This window comes from Pieris napi, chromosome 17, assembly GCF_905475465.1.
Source record: "Pieris napi chromosome 17, ilPieNapi1.2, whole genome shotgun sequence".
Classification (NCBI taxonomy): domain Eukaryota; kingdom Metazoa; phylum Arthropoda; class Insecta; order Lepidoptera; family Pieridae; genus Pieris; species Pieris napi.
In genome coordinates this window covers 850,448-870,364 of record NC_062250.1, presented here as the reverse complement: position 1 = coordinate 870,364, position 19,917 = coordinate 850,448, and the positions used below count along the sequence as shown (strand labels likewise).

General features: G+C 31.7%; 1 protein-coding gene across 6 annotated transcripts in view; it reads right to left on the bottom strand.

Moving 5' to 3' along the window:
• Positions 1-19,917, bottom strand: part of LOC125057859 (teneurin-m) — a 231,422-nt gene that overhangs the window by 47,927 nt on the left and 163,578 nt on the right. For all 6 annotated transcript variants that reach the window (XM_047661780.1, XM_047661781.1, XM_047661784.1 and 3 more), the window contains one exon: positions 19,367-19,405. In XM_047661780.1, coding sequence (XP_047517736.1) covers positions 19,367-19,405 — 39 coding nt within the window. The remainder of the gene's footprint in view (positions 1-19,366; positions 19,406-19,917) is intronic.

Here is a 19,917-nt window from a genome sequence, read left to right as displayed (position 1 = left end):
TCTAACAATAACGACCTCTTGTGAGACCTAGATTCCTAGATTCTAGCGCATTCATGATTAGGTCAAACCTCTTAAGTCAATTAAGTGACCGCTTTCCGATTTACACTGAAATTCTCGAGTACTTTGTACATAAGCCCTTTGTTCAACTCATAGTTATTAACAAGATGGAATTAGCTTTCAGATAAATTCAAGATTAAATGGACGTAAAATATATTATCTATTCCAAAATATTTTTTTAACTGTTTTATATGAAGCGAATTAAATATGATTTTATTGCACTAACAAAATGTGATTTAATTGCTATAAATATTGAAACGATGATATTTAGTTTTATGGTTAGTATAGGTACTAGGAAAAGAGAATTATTAAAAAATTACCGACTTTCAAGTTTTTTTGCAACAGGAGGCAACTGGTACGCCCTTTTCTTGAAGGACTGCAATGCACGGCAAAAAATGCCTTAAAAACGCTTAGTTGTAAAACGGCGGACGTCGAGGTGAAACGGGTGGAATTTCGTATTCGTCTCGACGTCCGATGATGAACCTCAGCTGCAGGTCCAAACAACTCCTCTGAACACTCACGTAAACAATATCACAAAAGATTATACGATCGATTTATATATTCATTACGTAAGCATAGACTATGTTAATGCAATATAAAATTACATAATACGTTATTTATAAAAGGATTAAGTTGCTTTCAGCCTTACAATCCAGCTACGATGCGATTGTTTTACAGGTAATAAGTAATCTTTTTTATTACAATGTATCGTAATAGTATCTAATAATTAATATGGTGTAAGCAAAAAACATTTCTGGTGTTAGCTAGCAAACGTCTGTATTCATGAGGAGCTGGTACAGATTTGAGGAAATTAGATTTAATACTGTGAAAGGGATAAAACAGGTAAAAAAAGTTAAGATTCTTAAAACAAAGAAATATAACCATCACTCGCCTTGTTGCTTCTATTTTAGCTTTAGTAATAGCCAAAAGACTAGTAAAATGGCAAAGTTAAGAATTATTGTTTCGCCGTAAAAGCTTTCATCCCCAATTTAACTTTCTTAGAGGGTGAATTTACAAAAATCCTTTGTAAGCTTTTGCACTATAAGTCCAAGTTAAGTAAAAAGAAAATCAGACATGATTAAAAAAATATTCGTACAAATTCGATAATGAAAAAAAATCAAGATTTTTTTTACCAGTAAGTCATTAAATCAAACAAAATTTCAATCAGTTATTTGATATGTCACTTACTATATATATATATATACTGATGATGTCACTAAAGAAAAGAAATAATTTTAAAATATAATTTATAAGTTAACGTTCAAAGAATTAATTCCAAAAATGATATTTTTCTACATGAGAAACTAAATATTATAATACGAACGAGATGCACGTCAACTTTAGACGGCTGTCCTAATCTTAGTCTACTAGGCTCATTCTGATAATTATATTATATGAATTTTAGTAAAATTATTACCTACATTATATCTTATTATTACATTAAATATAAGTAAGTAAATGTCCCATATTGTTCTATAATAACGAACACAGAATCGCGTGTCTACGTCTAAATACAACTGACCTACTCCATTTCCACTTTTAGACTACGTTTTATTTATATACACGCATTTCTCTAAAACTTAACACCAATTTAAACTCGATGATTTTGTAATTAGCGGCAAATCTCAATTAATATGTAAATCGTTTGGGGGTTAGTTCGTAACCCGGTGTTATGTGAAGAAAACACGCAAACCTAACGTGTCGAGGAATAGCGAATAACTTGAGGCAAACTCAATTCCAACGTACTAACTATTAGACTTAATTATTTCTATTTCAGTGTATGAGAAATCTTGGAAATGCTGTTAATTCGGTGTTTAAACTTTTGAAAGATTTTAATGAATATACCTACTATATTTATGAAAGAGATATAGTTGTAGTTGGTTGCAGAATATTGAATTTAAACTATATTGTAGTGATTACTTAACGATGTTCTTTTAAATTAACAATATCTTCTCAAGCTAAAATAGAAAATATTCTTATTGTGCAACAAGAGTTTAATTATAAAATTGTAAGTATTATGAAGAATGTATTAAGTCAAGTACCTAAAATCATTTTTTATTCATTTTATATACTACTATACGTTTTAATATTCTATTATTTAATTATTAGGAAATGGACTTCAAAGAAAGATATAATCATCTCAAGATATAATATCCATAAAAATCAATAGTTAAATTTTAACGAGTTTTCAATAGTTAAACACGAACCAAAATCTATTATTTCCGTACGAATGGTATCAAAAATAATCCTAAAGTTGTAAAACATTCATTAAAAACTTATGAAAGCTTAATGAAAATCTTATTGGACTGCAGCCGGGTTAAGGGGCAGAAATGGCCCGGCTAAGTGTATTACGAATGGATCAGTGCCTTTGATTCGTCACATCAAAGACTGCGCTAAATCGAATCAAGGAGCTTTGTTTCAAGATAGTAGGTAAATTTGTAAAGGATAGAACTCAACTTTAGACTTAGCGCAAAAATGGCGGAAGCGTAAGAAGCTTTCGGAATATCTCTATGTTGAATTCTTGAGGTTTATTCAAAGAATCCAGCTAATATTATAAACATGATAGTTTGAGTCAGTTTTAAGGAACTGAATCACTATAAAATTACTTGTCTTATTCGATGTAATGTGTTTTGCAAACAACTTTTATACATCTTAAAGATGCAGTAATGCGATTACAAATACGATAAATATTATGTAAATGATAAAAATATAAATAAAATTTGGAGCAATCTTTTACAACCTAACTTAGCCATACACTGTCTCAATCCTATTTTACACGCTTTATATTAGCTTTACCTGTATGTATGTATGTAACAGACTCCTTCGGACTCGATTTTGACCCACTTTTAACGGACAGATTTAATTCAAACTTTGCGCACCTGTCAAAGATCGATGACAATGCAATAATCCGAAAAAAAAATGAAATAAATTTAACTAAAAAATAAAAAATAAATAATACTTTAAAAAAATTGTCGAAAAATATGGCACAGAGCGCCCCACGCTTTTTCACAATAATACCAGTATTTTTTGTACATTACCATTTTCAGCCTAAATTAGGAATTATTTTTCACTTTTTAGTTTGATGTGCTTTAAAAGCGTGTTTTTTAGTTTTTTTTAACTATTATTTATTGTTAAGATAGTATTTTTTATTATCTAAACAAAGACTTTCTCCAAATACTAAGCCATGTCGACCGTTAGCATTGAGAGTTGTGAATCGATAGCTTGCCCTCGATATTCGGTTGTTTAAAAATCTAACGTTCGGCGAGGAGCCAAAAACGACGTGTTACGTAACCCTTAGCTGCAGTAATTTTAAGAAGTATATTGGGTTAGTTTAACCCGGAGCTTGCCAACGAGGCCAGTATTAACCCGTTTGTGTTTTATTGCAACAACTTAGCTGGAGTTGTTGCTTGAGTTATTGTAATACGGCAAAATAGAAAAGTGAATCGTAAAAAATTCCAATAAATAACAATTATGTATAAGGCGCGTTTTTATGTATAACTAAAACAAACATTATAGTAGTTACTGATTTAATATAATACAGCGAACAGAGCCTTAAGACAAAATGCTATAATCGTAAAGCGGTAGTGTTTTAGTTTTTAATTATTATCAATTCTTTTCAAGCCCTGAAAATCAGTTAAAATCAGTGTCAATATCTCTTCAAGTATTCTCACAGCATTGTTTACGACGCCAAAAGATTTAAAACGTAGGCTTCACGTAGCTCCGTCACAATTGTTTTTCGCAAACTGTCCGCGCGACGTGGCTCGCCTGCTGACGAGATGATTAGGAACTTCGGAGCTGTCTTATTTATTTAAGGAAACATTATGAAAGTAAATATATATGCAGACAATAGTAAAACAGAAAAGTGTTTACATTGGATATATTATATTGTAAATATATAATTGTTACTAGCTGATCCGACAAACGTCATTTTGTCATATATATCATTTATAATAAAAAATAGGGGTTGATCGTAGAGGGATGAGAAATAGATGTTGTCCGATTCTTAGACATACCCAATATGAGCACAAAATTTCATGAGAATCGGTCAAGCCGTTTCGGAGGAGTTTAACTACAAACACCGCGACGCGAGAATTGATCATCTTCGTAACTTGTCTTTTAAATAGAAGTTCACTAGTATCACTAGTTCATCTGGTTCTATTTGGCAAAAGAAAGCTAATAACATTAAAATCACATGACCTTGAAACTTGAACCTACGCACAAGGGGCCACAGCTGTTGTTAAACCCTAGAGCACTTTCTCAATAAGCAACACTTGTAAAAGTTAGACGCTAACACCGCTAAGAAATTTTCCTTCAAAATAGTAAAAGATTATTCAAGCTAAAACTTGCTAAACATTTTCTAAAACAAGCCACCACTTCACGACACCTTTCACCAACTTACCGAGTTAAGCAGACCATCATTTATAAAGCATACGATAATAAATCCTTATTCCGTCTCAGAAAACCTCGCAAATAGACGAACAAAATCCTAGAACCGAGAGCTTAACCTATAGCCTTGTATTTATATTGAGGCACTATTTCCGAGGCTTCATTCAAGACCTACTTTCCGTCTTTGCATTTTGAACGCGGGCTCTGAATGTTTTATACGTCCTGTTTTGAGGATCGGCTTTTTATTAATTACAGCGAGATTCCGGCAACGAGTAATGAAGACAATTATGAGAGTTTTAAGGAACCGCTGGTATGGAAAATTCATTTATGTTTTTGCTGAATATTTCATTTCATAGCATAAGCGCCTCTTTTGGTCTACTTCGCTTATATAATTTGGGTCAGAGCTAAGCCCAAAATATTGTGTCAGGAATTTTCTCACATTTCACGAACGCTTCATGGGTTATGACCCCATCGGAATTCCAATGTCAGTATTTTTATTGAAGACATTGCGGTAGAATGTATTTCTACTTTCTCGACATTTAAACTCTAAAGTGTTGAAAGCATCAAAAAGTAAATATACAAATTAAAGAAAACGTGAAGAGTTTATTTAAATAAAAAAGGGAAATATTTCTCAATCTCAGAAGTTTTCCGTCTACATTCATTTCGCAGTAGCACTTAGCTACGAATCGCGTAGTCGCGTAGCTCCCTCGTAGCATATCTTTTTCTATTCAAGTGCAGTTTACGTAACAGCTAAAGTTGCAGAGTGTTACCCAACTGCTCATGAAAAGATAAATTCTGTTAGTTACAAAGATTTATTTATAGAACAATACATGCTCCGAGTTTTTATAACTTCAACGTGGCGCTGCGTAATGTATTTTATCATTTTCCGTTTATTCGCCTGCTAAATAGGCGAATAAACGAAAACAAAACTATGATACGATATATTATTTTAAAGCATCTTCGAAACATACTTTTATCTTTTTATTTATTTACTGTCATATGAGTGTGTTTGTTTGAAGTACCAAATCCACCCAAGTAGTCGTATGGGAGACTCATTTCATTTAAAATTTATTTATTTCAGAAACATTTATTAAATATATTTAAAACGAAATATTGATTTTTTAGGATCACCCAAACAGTCCTCCATAGCTACGAACCTTAAAAAAATATCATTTTGCCGGAAATCGACGCGACGATAAATTCCTTACACCATGTGCACAAACCACTAAGCCACAAAAAGTTAAAAGTATATTTATTTATTAACTTATATTATTTACATTTCATGAGAACTTTTAACATAATTGTAAGTTAAATTAAATACGACTATAAAATTACAAATTGTACATTTAATCGAGAGTCAGCTGTAGAGATGCAGCTCAAATGTGGCTGTAATTAGGTCAAGCCACTTAATTAGTAAGTGTCATTACGAATGTGCCCGCTGTGACTTGACCGAGGTCGCTGCCCTGTCACGTGACACAAGTGCTGCTTAGTGACATCGCGCTTTTGAAATGCTACGACAGAAATTATACCTCACTATATTATAGTGTCTACACTCAACATATAATATACGATAGAAGCCTTTCAGGTGTTGGTACCAATAGACTATTAAGTCAAAAGGTTTACTCGTCTTTTCTGTCCTCAATTGTTTTATACAGGGCAATAATAGGCACGAGGTTTACCTAATGTTAATTGATATCGCTGCCATATACACATTGACAAAAGGCTCGTGCGTTGCCAGTCATTTAAAAATTGGTACCCTCTTTTCTTGAAGGACTATAGGTCGGATTGCTTCGTCAATACTATATAATAGTGGGTATCTGGCACAATATTCAAAGTGAAATATAACCAAATAAAGTAACGAGTACTACTCGATATCCGATGATTAAAGTCAGCCGCAATACAAGTAGATTTCGTTTTAAATCGAGCAATAATAGTAAATTCCAATCACGCCATTTCACGCGCCAAAATTTATTTAATTTACTTAATAATTTTCGTGGCGCCATCTGTATGTTATATTTCAGTTTTAGTATGTTTTATAAGACAAATTGTAGCTGAAATTTCGTTTATTATATCAATTTTACTAAGAATTTTAACAATCTTGCAATTGTTAACGAAAATTGCTGCTCTGTAATGAATTTAAAATTTCAACTTATGAGTTCTATATTTTTTAATTAATTATTTTTCTTTACTGACCTTGCTCTTTAAAACAACACGTGGCGACCCAGCATGACATGAAGAGTTGTCAAAAGCTGTGTCTTTTTAATAAATTGTCAAATTAACGAAATTAGAACGACTGGTTCAAGAGGGGCTGAAGGTGGGGTATTCGGCTATTGGGGAAGAAACAACAGTACATTGTAATTGCTCCAATTTGTAGGTGGCACAGCCGCTCAGAAGATTGCTAATGACGTCACACCTCTTGCTGGCTGAATCACGATTATTAAACAATACGATCATTTTTGTCGTATAGATAATTAATGAAATACTTTAATAATTGAATACGCGACGGTCCGATAAAATATACTAAAAAATAGATCATTTTTAGAAAATTCATTCATTAAACACTAAAATTTTGAACTAGTACATATATAGAAAGGAATATACTTAATTTTATTAGTTGAGTTTTGCTAAGTTTATTACACTGTGCTTATTTAACATGAATAAATATTCAATTAAAAATCTTCGTCCTTTTATTATAAAGTATATTCTTTCAATTTCTTATTGAGTACAACACATTTAAATGTATTATCAGGTAAAAAGTTCCAAACAAAAGAAAATCGTAGCGAAGTCGTGTCGTAGCTGAAATCCGCCCGACTCCCGTAGCCCACAATTAACGTTCGTTTCAAGTTTTCTTGTGAGTGGAAAATAATTGCGATTGAGTTGCGAATTCAGTGCTATCTGACGCCAGGGCCCTTAATTGGTGCTTAAATAGCGAATTCGTTTCGCGAAAACATTTTAATAGGCCATCGCGAACGAATTCCTTCGGTGTCATTTATTCAAACCAATTATATGAAGATACTGTAATTGATCTCATTAACCATTGTTCGGAGGAAAATTAATTTTGTATTTAATCTATTTGGTACTAGATTGAGAGGCTGTTATAACGAGCCGTTTGCGCAAAAATTAATCCTTGGCCAATTTTCTATAATTCTGAACACTCGCTTTTGATTACTATAGGTTTTTATGACTTTTTAGAGGACAAATCTTTGTTTTTAATTGATTTTGTTATTATTAATTACTTAAGATGTCATGTGGAACATGGTGTAATGGTTGCAGCTCCGTACAAACGTTGTGTAAAACAAAAAACTTTATTAAAAAGAGTGGCGGACAGTTTATATCCAGTTCTTCTCTTCGTTCTACGCCCGTGATTTGAGAACTGGCAGTAAATGTAAAATTAGAAGCATTTACTATATATAGTTTTGACGTTCATAAGTGTAAATTGTTACCTATATGATAAATGATTTTGACGTTGACTTTAAAAGGGTTACTATAATTATCAGTTTATGAATATGTTATTTCTTTTGTCATCATTTCTAAATGGCGCGTTGGTGTAGTCCTAGCCGATAATAGCTAACTAAACAGCAAGTTTAATCTCATGACCGAAGTTAGGTGTTAAAAATTTTAGCCCTCGCTTTCAGTATCTTGTGCTAACTAACAGTTTCTAATGTGATACCAGTCTAATGTTTCGTAACAACTTACCTGATTTCATATGTCGGTAATTTTTATAGGTATTGGGTTTGAATTTGAATATTGACTATTACTTAATGCTTTAATTAAATTCTACGCAACACGAACAGCGTAAAATGCATAGCAATAGCAATGCTTATCAGGACTCTGTACCAAAGAAGATAAATGAAACCGTTTCGGAAAGGTGGTAATAGACACAATGATGATGGTTGGGTTTGACTTTCACAATAGAGTATTTTTGTGTCTTTCAAAAGTATTGACAGGATTCCCGATTAATTAGCAAAGCTTTGTTGTCAAAGAGATTCGATCCTTTTATAACGACAAAAGGATTGGCATTTTTTTATTTTATAAAAATTACTCAAGGGGATTGCAAAGGCGTATTATGGCTAGAATACATAAACAGATGCCGCCGCTATTACAAAATAAAAGATGCAAGTGATCATCTATCACTTTTCATCACAGCCCAATTGCAATTTGACAGAAAGAGACGCAAGACTTTAGTTAAAAGAATGCGATTCAACTGATTTTAGGGTTGATTTATTTACTGTCACTATCGTTTATAAGCCACAGATTTTGTTTTAATTAAATAATAATAATAAAGCCTGTTTATTTGAAAACTTTACAAATATTGAAAAGTTTAGATTTGTTACATAATTCTTTTTTATCTTGTTTCTCGATATCTTAACTTCCTTCAATACCTTTGATCGGACCCCTTCACGGGTAACGGCCTCCTCCAGATTATTCCAAATATCTCTATCGAATATATATCTTGTCTAAATATATCTAGAATTTCAATATAAGCACTGTGTAAAGCAAGATAAAATTACATAATAGATCAAACGGTGTAATAAGCGAAGGTGCGGGTTCGGTTACCCGCAAGACTCATTCTAAGACTTTGTACTTGAATACAAATTGAGAGGCGTTGATTATTATTTGAGTTTCCATTGAAACTCTAAACTAAGCCGCTATTGTTTAACAGATATTTCCATTTTAGCGGTAAAATTATTAAGGATGGTGTTTAAGTGTTAAATTTATTTATTTAAATAAAACACTAGTATCCTAACAGGTAACTCTAAATCTACAAGAATCCAATACATTATTGATAAGAAAGAAATTAATTAGGAAAATAAAGAATATTCCATGTAAGTATACTAATAAGAGAAGAAAACGAGGTTAAGTTAAGAGAAGAAAAAAAGTTTCGAAGGTAGAAGGTCAAAATAAAAACCGTAACTGGGAATATATGGACAAGGAAAGCTCATAACAGAGCAGAGTGGAAAAAAATGGAGTAGGCCTTTGCCAAAGTTGGGCAAACAGATGGGTTGACGGAGTCACCGACTCAGTAGACACTATAGATACTAATAAATTGAGAAACTTTTGACAATTCATTCAACGGACAATAAATAAAGTTAATCTGTGTAATTCGTTGACATGTACATAATCTGTACATACTGATGTACCCATCAGGCACTTGAGTCACTGTAGTACTGCCGATTGCTGTCTTTACCATGGAACTATTTATTAAAATCTAATAATTAAATTTATCTATTGCGAATTAATTTCTAATGTCATCTCACCATCATATACAATGTATGGATGTCAATTGAATTTATAACTAAGGTTTAATACTATTTGTCGCACACCACCACTACGTGGAGCCCTGTGTCGATGTGCTAGGCCAATAGAACTTAAAAAGACCGAATCGATTCTTAAAAGGCCACTCCAATGTCTATGGATAGAGGTATAACATACCACGGGGTGAGAGTATTAATATTCTGTAAAAGACAAATATTATTTATATTATATAATACTCTAATAAGTTCACTACGTGGGTATATTCTAATAATTTTCACAGAAAATGCTCTGGAAAGCTGGTCTGAAAATACATGGACGGGTATCGCCTTACTGCATCGGATTAAGTACTAACACTAAGTACAGGATTCAAGCACCGTATTGATACATTAATTTAATTAATTAAAGTAACTGCAACAATAACTTACAAAGCAGCTCAAGTAAATACTCAAAATACAAGCAAAACATTAGAAAGGACCTAATATCGTTGTCCTTATCTCGAGCGTGAGTTAGAGGGAGATAAAAGAGGACTTTAAATTACTGGGAATAGCGTACTTATTGTTAGTACAAAGTATTTTGTGTTAGTTTGAACTCATTTTATTATTCTTGGCGTATAGCGTTAAGTTTGCATCACTATATCTAGTTACATATTATTAAACAACATACAATGTGCTACCTAAATTTTGATACAAGGCTTTTGTATATTTGAAAATAATATATATTTATTGCAATGAAAATATATAGAAAACCAACAGGTCTGTCTGCGTAGAATTGGTACAGTCTTCACGTTATTAATTATTCGTACAAATACAAATTATAGTGTATATGTGTTATTTAAGCATTAAAAATCTTCTTTTCTTATACGACTAAATAAGAACTGCGTAAAGTTCTTGAGCTCCTCTATGGGACATGGGGCATACTACAATTCAGGATCTGTTAAGGTAATATTTTATATAAGTTGATAAATTAGCTTTCTCGAGAGAAAAATCTATTTATTTCAATACGATAATTGATATTTTTTTTTAGTTTCAGGAAAGATTCCTTCTACCATCGATAGATTAATTATGTATGTCAGTGGATCAAGTAGGTATAAAGCGCATGATTTAATTGTTTTGGTATCTAAATTATCGTATCCTGTAGATTTTGTATTTTTTAGCGATGTAATAATTTTTAATATATCCGTGTTATTTATGGGGGAAAGAAAAATACTTTTATGATTTAGAGGGATTTTGGCTTCTGGCAAATTGTTTGTTTTATTTTTTGTAGGCAGTGAGGTAAAATAGTCATTAAATAAGTTGCATATTTCATGTGGTGATTCATATGTTTTGCTATCAATATCAATTGCTTCTATTCCTGAATAAAATCTCATGTCTCGTGTATTTGTTTTAATTACATTCCAGGCTGCTTTAGTTTTGTTTTTTGCGCAATTTATGTATTCTGCATTAGTAAGCTGATGGGACTTATGTATACATTTTTTTAAAATATATGAGTATTTATTATATGCAGATTTATTTTGTTTTTTATTGTGCTTATTTAAATGATATTTTAGGTATAACGTTCTTTTTTTTATACAACATTTTTTTAGGGCTTTAGTAAAGAATCTATTTTTGATAGGTTTGAATGTATTTTTAATTTTTAGGATCGGAAAACATAAATTGTAAAACAAAGTTATAGTGTCATGGAAGTTGTCGAATGCTTCATTTGTTGTGGTGGAGCTGTATACGTCCGAGAAGGTGAGGCTTGATAGACACCTAATAAATGTATTAGTGTTTTCCCTATTGAGTTCTCGTCTGTATATAAACCAGTATTTTGGAATATCTTTAAAATTTTCGTTTTCTTCGAGTGTAAAAGTCAGTGATTGTGCGGTCTCATGGTCTGAAAGTGCCAAGTAGTGGAGGTCCGAGTGTGTGTCATTTATGTTACTTGCTATTAAGTCTAAGCAGGAGTTTTTCCGTGTTGGGTGTTTTACATGATTTTGTAAATTATTATTTAGAAGAATAGAGATAAGTTCGTGGGAACTTTTATTATTTTTTAAAATGTCTATGTTCCAGTCTCCACATAATATTAGTTTTTTGTTGCGTTTCCTGCATAGGTTACTTAAAAGTTGTTCTAAATTATATAAAAAAGTTGTTACATCTAAAGTAGGAGTCCGGTAAATACATATTATTATTAAGTTGTATTTACTTATTTCAACGCCACAATATTCGAATTGGAGAGGAATTGGGGGTCTAGGGTAACAAATTTCCTTGTATTTCAAATTGTTTTTTATTAAGATGCACGAACCACCTCGGCGTTGATTAGGCCGAGAATATGAAGAGACTAATCTATAATTATTTATTTTAACGTTGGATTCACTTCCTTGTTTAATAAAAGTTTCTGTGAAACATATGATGTCCACACTTCCCAAACTTCCTTGCAGGTCCGTGATGGCTACACTAACTAAATCCTGTTTGCTAAGCAACCCTGCTATATTTTGATGGACTAGTCTTAATTTATTTTGCTTATTAGTTGTTACGAAAAAAATTACAACTGGAAGGCTGGTTTTTATTTGTAATATTGGTACCTGACATTTTAAGAAAATTTGTTATTTTTAATTGTACAGTGTGAGTCGACTTGTTTGTGTGACTAGGTTGCACGCTGGATTTATAGTTAAGATTTGTCTTATGCTGTGTATAATATCGAATGTACTCAATTTCCGTGTTTATTTTATCACATAAGTTGAAGAGGTGTTTTGTATGAGAATAGGGTGTGTTTTTATCGTACTTCGAGTGGCGTATTTTTAAGTAGTGGCAATATTTATAATTAGATAGTATAGATTCTAGATGAAAGTTAATTAATTTTACATTTAAGTGAGCATTATATTGTACATTGGTTATAAACACCTTTTGCTGTCGCAATTGGTATAACACATTACACAATTGTGAGATGAAGGTATAAGGGCGTTTATCGTTTGCACCTATTATTAATACTATAATGTCTTTAGGTTTAATGATGGAGTTATTAATTTCACTGATACAACTACTTAAAATCTGTGCACTCGTAGCATGGGGCTTTATAAACGAAGTAACTTTGTAATTGTCCTTTTGTATATTTAATCTTGATTTTAGGAGATCTACGCTTAAGCAATGTTCAGTAAGCAGTGCTAGAGAGCGGTCGTAAAAAGTCGAACATAAAAACGATACAATTGAAAGTAAAATAAAAAATAATGCTGATTTTTTCACAAGCAAATGTTTTCAACAAATATATTTGCCGCTCAAACAAAAGTCGGACGTATGTGAGCTGTGATTTTTGTGAATTGTTTTATACTTTTTTCTCTCGAATTGCAGTCATTTTTTGTAGCCCATTCGCATTATTGGTACAATCGCTTGGGTTTTAACGGAAATAACGTGAGGGTGATATGACACAGGCAGTTTCGTCATTTTAGATATTTAATGATACAGAAATCATAGAGCAAAAAGAAATATCGCTTTTAGAATTTTTTAAGTAAATACGATAAATATGGTCAAATTTCACCACTCCAAACCAAAACAGTGGTAATTGGAATCACTATTAACAATACCATATAATTTGGAAGTCGCTACGACATAAATTAACTAAGTGTTTGTTTTCTGACTTCTACGAAACATATCGTGCCCAAATATGACCACTTCAGGATTAGGCTAACTCAAAAATATACGAGTTCCTTAATATATATTAACGAAATCCTCCGAAACGGCTCAACCGATTCTTATTTTTTACGCATATTCAGTAAGTCTGAGAATCGGACAATATCTATTTTTTATCCCCCTAAATGTTAAGGGTGGTCCCACCCCTAAATTTTAATGTTTTAAACAAAAACTGTTTGTTTTTATTTTCTATGATACAGCATACAAAATAGATACAACCCTTAATTTTCATCTAACGATCAACACCTATTTTTTATTTTATAGTACATAGTTATTTTTATTGAACTAAAAATATTATATTCCTAGGAATAATATACATGGCAAAACGACGTTTGCTTCGTTTGTTTGGGTCAGCTAGTTTATAATAAATTATATAATAATTTATTATAAAGTCTCTCAATATATGGATTTTGAGATAGCCAAACTATCTAGATATAAACACACTAACCATAAAAATCATACATATTTCGGCTTGACTCTGAGGTTCCAAAAACTAACACAGACACATTGCAAAAACGACTTTCAGCCACACTCTCACATGTATACGCACACACACCTAGTCGAATACTCATACATTAACTTGTGTTTGATTAGATGTAACACTAGAATACTTTTATTAATTGTTTTATACATGTTCCACTGAATATTTGTACTCTAATTAAACACACTGGGCTCCCTATTGTGTGGACTAGCGTTAGATCAATTTTGTCACAACCATATTTCTGTAATGAATATAGTTTATTATTATTTTATATAAAAATATCAGATAAACGTTATCCGTAGTGAATAATGATGAAAACGAATACAGTGAGCCGGCGTAGCACCGTTCGTTAACCAATTAGAGTGCCCTTGGTTGTCGTCGATTGTTTTAATTGAACACCAATTTGAAGTATAATTTTATTTAGTACTTCATAATTAAATTTCCATGATAATTGTTTAAAAACTCTTAGCGTAACTATTCGATTGTGCTTTTGTATTGCTTTGACTGCCTTTTCACTCTCACTCACACTCCTTAATACGTTATAAATTATAAGCAGTTATAATGCGTTCTAGAATACCCTTAGTATGTAAGCTAGGTAATCAATGGGAAAGGTTATTAATATACCAAGTTTTCTTATTTCTATTTTTTAACCAGATTCCATTACCAGGAAAACATAAACTCAGAAAGCTGATTGTTTGTTGAAGTCCTGTAAATTTCTTAAGGTAGGTAGGTCATGAGCATCTAGCCGTCTATAACTTTATCAGGATTCGAACCTGTCAGTGTCTAAATCACTCAGCTAAATTATTAACTACTTGCTTATTAAAGTAATAAATGCAGAAAAGTTTCATGTTTTCATTCAATAAACTAAACTGATTAAATACCTAAAAATATCGCGAGTAATTTAAGATTTTTTAATTATTTAAAAACATTGTTATTAATGCATTTAATGCATGAATTTTAATACTATTCAATGAATAGCGAAGTACGGAAACTCGGCTACCAAACTCCAAATACCTAAACGATGAAAACGAGGAAACGATAATAATATTACGAAGTTTCAACGAAGTTGCAAACGAAGTCGCAAGACAAACTAAACTGGACTCATCCCAATCCAATTTTGTTTTTTTTTTCGAATATTTTAAAAACGTATTTGCGATTTTCGCGCGGTTCGGTGTTTTTTATTTCTTTTTTTCAATTAGTGAAGCGAGCGATGAGTTGGTAAATTCGTTTTATTTTTGTTTCGGACCATTAAAGTGGCTGATGAATTTGTGTCTATAGTTTAGCTTTAATTTGATTTTTATTTGTAATTTTATTCACCCTTTATTATAATTCGTATCATTATCTGGTAAATAAATATTGGGCCAGGAAAGTTGAAGTCACGTATTAACATGGTTGTCTAAATTCATTATTTTATTCCATCATAATCAACAGATGGCATTATGCGTGTAAAACGCAATATAAGAAGATATCAAAGGGTTTAGGATTTTTGATTATTGCTTAAGGCATTCCGGCCTAGTTAAGCTCGCCAAAACAGCCCAAGCTGAGCTTTTAAGGTTTAAGAACCTTAAGGTCAACACCGAGATTCAATAAAAAAAAATATATATTCACTGTAATAACAAAAGTGTAAGTGACACTTCACTCTTTAATTATTAATAAGTTAGTTTAATTAGTGTATGGTGTGTCATTCAGTACGATTGGTTATTTTCATTCAAAGGTTAAAGTCAGGTTACACCGTATTATTTTTTATTTAAACTTAAATATAACGTCAACACGACTGCAAGGTAGCAGTATAAATGTAAGAATATCTTGAATATTATTACACTTTTACGTAATTTTAAAGAATAAAAAAATACAAAAAAACATAATGAATCTCAATAATGACTTGGGTAATTTTAATCTCCCATAAAGCCCCATTATGCCTGAAGCGATTCAAAGATTCCTTAGTCAAGTGTCAGTGAACGATAAAAAATAATGCAAATTCACTCCATCCCGAAATAATGTCCGATCGTTTCATAGATAAGAGACTTTCTTAGGCCTTTTATATACCAGCGTTTGTAAGTCGTTCATCAGTAATTTACAATTTAAGAAAACGGAGCAACCTTTGTGTTAAAACTGGAGGATGATTGTCAGCGTATAATATTGTTAACAGGACACTTCATTTCACCTTAAATACGCGTAAATTTAGAATAAGGATATTTTTTTTATAAAAAAAACTATTAGGTATTGTAATTACAACAGATATATATATGTCTTGGCACTGACAAAAATCAGCCTCAAAGAATTTGAAAAATAAATAAAATAATCAATTTTTACCTGTCTTACAACTAGACATTGATTGATACAAAAAACAGATTACATTAGTGGTAATAAAAAAAGCTAAAATTTTTACATAAATAGCACACCGGAATGCGCAGAATCCATAGACTTTAAACAATAAATATCGAAGAAGGATTACACAGTCATATATTTAATAATATTAACTATTGAAAATGAGACACTAACAACTTTAAATCTTAAAACTAATATTTTAATACTATTATTTATTAAGTACGGTGAAACGCCTTGTACAACTCAGCCTTTATCTATAAACGACATTGCCTTTACTTAGAAAAGTGATTCAGGTGCTCGTTTAAATTCTTTTTTCTCATTTTAACCGTGAGAACACCATTCTGAGAATTTATATTGATATTGCCGGTTTAATGTTCGCGAAATTTTGTAAATTTTTATATTTTTTTCCGGTGAAAGTGTCGTGGTTTGAGTTGGTTTCGCGTTTTATCGTCGCGTCTTTGTTTTTCAATTTTAAGGTAGACCGTTTAAATGACAACATGTCTCAGTATTACTTTGATGGTGAAATTTTTTTACGTTGTTTGATTTATTTTTCGGACTTTTAATATATTTTGTACATTGATATATCATTTAAAATACAATTAAGTGAGGTTAATATATCAAATTAAATTACGAAAAAATGCTTAATTTCTCATTAAACTATTAATTGACGATATTAAAACAAATGATTCTATGAAATAAATTTAATAGCTGGAAATCATATAAATTAACTCCTGTACTAACACTTTTTATTTTAATAGTACCTAAATATTTGGTACATAACGCACACATATACACTATTGGTAAATCTATTATATCTAAAAGCAGGCCAAGAAAAGTACCAAAATTATTTGTACCTATTAAATAATCCCATTTATTACCTTTGATAACATGAATCCGATAACAACGCCAAAGACAATCAACTCCTCTCTCAAAACACTTGTTAAAGGTTAAAGTCTTTACAAATATTATTCCTTGTATATAAAGCTATTAATCATTGGCAAAATAAAGACGGTATTATTACAGGAAATTGGTAAAGTTGATTGAGAAACGCGCCTATTGAAAGACAAGATGAGGTTCCGAGATAACGGGTAATGAGGCTTTGAAATTACAAAATCAAATTCAGCTTTGGTTTAATTACATTCTATATAAAGAAAAATGAATCACAAAATATGTTGCTAAGCGCAAAATTCAAAGATGGCTGGACCAATTCAAGTATTTTTTTATTTCTTTCTTGTATTCTGAGAAAGTTATGGTTTGTTAAATTGCATGGAAAAGTAAAAAAAAAACTGATCTAATAGGCAAGTAGGTGATCAGCCTCCAGTGCCCACACGTCGTCGACTTTCTGGGTCTAAGACATGTCGGTTTCCTCACGATGTTTTCCTTCAACCGTTCGAGCGAATGTTAAAAGCGCACATAGAAAGAAAGTCCATTGACATGGATGATGGGATCGAACCTACGACCTCAAGGCTGAGAGTCGCACGCTGAAGCCACTAGCAAGAAGAATGGTCATAATGGTCAATATGCCTGTTGAATAAAGCTTGAATCTTGTACTGTAACTACTCTCCTCGATTTGAACATCTCCTCTGTTTTAAACGTAATCAGCTGATTACGCTAATGACAGAGGAGAAAACGTTACGTAACGTGGTATAAGAGAAAAGACGATATGAGAGACTGTCAACCAGATAGACCGTAAGATTTCTTGCAATATGTCTCCAGTTAAGTTAAACAACAAATGCGAAAACTTAAAGTTTCCTTCATAATATGATAGCCAGTTGAGTAAAACAAGTTTTATAACTGAAAGCAGTTAGGTTTAGTTTTGGAACCGTAGTTGGTAATAGTTTACCGAAACGTGCAAGTTTACAGGGAAGACGAATTGATTATATGAATTCAATAGGTATCTAATATTTTTATTTCTTTGATTATTATTATTTTTTATTTTTTCACTAATTAACCTAGTCCCATGCAAGCTGGTGAAGCTTGTGTTATGGGTACTAGGCAACGGATATACATACATACTATAGATAGATAAACATGACTATCTACAATAATAAAAAATAGGGGTTGATTTTAGACGGGTGAAAACTAAGGGTTTTATGTATTTTTGTATGTTGTATCATAAAAAAATAAAAACAAAAAAAAATGGCAATTTTTTTTTTTGGGATGGACACACCTTATGACTAACGGGTTTGAAATAAAGATAGTACCCGATTCTCAGACTTACTGATTATGCATAGTAAATTTCATAAGAATCGGTGGAGCCGTTTCGGAGGAGTATGGGAACTAACATTGTGACACGAGACTTTTATATATTAGGTTTATGAGTGCCTCTTTGCACGACTAGATATTTAGTTTTTAAATATTTTGGAAGTGGAATCCAGGGATATGTTATAATAGTGAAATAATATATGAAAACAATCCAGTAGTTTTCGAGTTGAAAAAACATAAAATTACGAACTAAAACCTGTAAAACTCAGCTATCATCATCACTAAAAAATACAAATCTAGATTTTGATAATAGATGGAATTTACAAAGGGCCGAATTGATAGATCTACTCAATACCGTTCGAATGGAAAAAAATGATGACCATTACTGAAGCGTTCTATTCTAGTTAGTTTATTTACACGTCAACCTTGTCAATATATTGTTATATGTCAGACGCAGCCGTTCATAGCGAAACTATATCACTTTTCTTTTGATATATTTATAATGGAAACGTATAGATTAATGATGAGGAAGTATATTCGTTAAATTTTAACTTCACATTTTACAAAATTAGGGCGGTACAACCTTTTAAGCCTGAGAAATCTGTATCTGTTTCATGTCAAACTAATCTATCAGCCTTCTGTGCCTGACACACGCCGTCGACTTTTGGGGTCTAAGGCAAGCCGGTTTCCTCATGTTAAGAAATAAGAACGCACATGGAAAGAAATTTCAATGGTGCACAGCCGAGGATCGAACCTACGACCTCAGGGATGGGAATCGTACGCTGAAGCCACTAGGTTAATCACTCTATAATATCTCTTAACATTAAAAACCGTTGTTAAAATATTCGACTTTCGACATATTTGGGTAACATTGCAGTATTGACTGCTTTATACTGAGGTAAAATATTACTTATATTAAATATTTTTGGGTTTTCAAATATGGCCCGGGACAAGTCACAATAAATTATTAACCAAACAGCAATTAACTTACGTTCGTGGTCTGGTCGGTCGTAGGTGGATCTCAGCATGCCTGTAACAAGAGAGAATACACTTAATGTCAAGTTGCTTTGAAATAACGCAATAAAAGTCTATGAACACAGCTTAACTAAAAATACATACAATTGTTATAAGAAATTTCTCCTATTGAGTTTTTTTTATACATGTGTCTTCATTGAGACATCAAGGAACATTGCGATGTAGTCTAACTTAAGACCAATAAGTAGCTTATGTCTAACCTTATTTATAAAAAAGGATTTTTACCATAAGAAAGTGTGTGAAAATTCTACAGAGGTATTTAATGCGCCATTTCTTATTTTATAAACAAAAACTAACACGACAAAATAAATTAAAAAAAAGCACTCTTTAAATACATTTTTTAACACATAAAAATCTACGAAGAAACCAAAGTTATGATTAATTAAAAATATTTTCAATAACTCTCCCTACATCCGAAGCAGCATACAAATAATTTGAAGAGGTCTGTTAAGTTTGCGGGTGTGCAAATATGGAATAAATTACCGTCTAAAATTCAAAATATTAGTG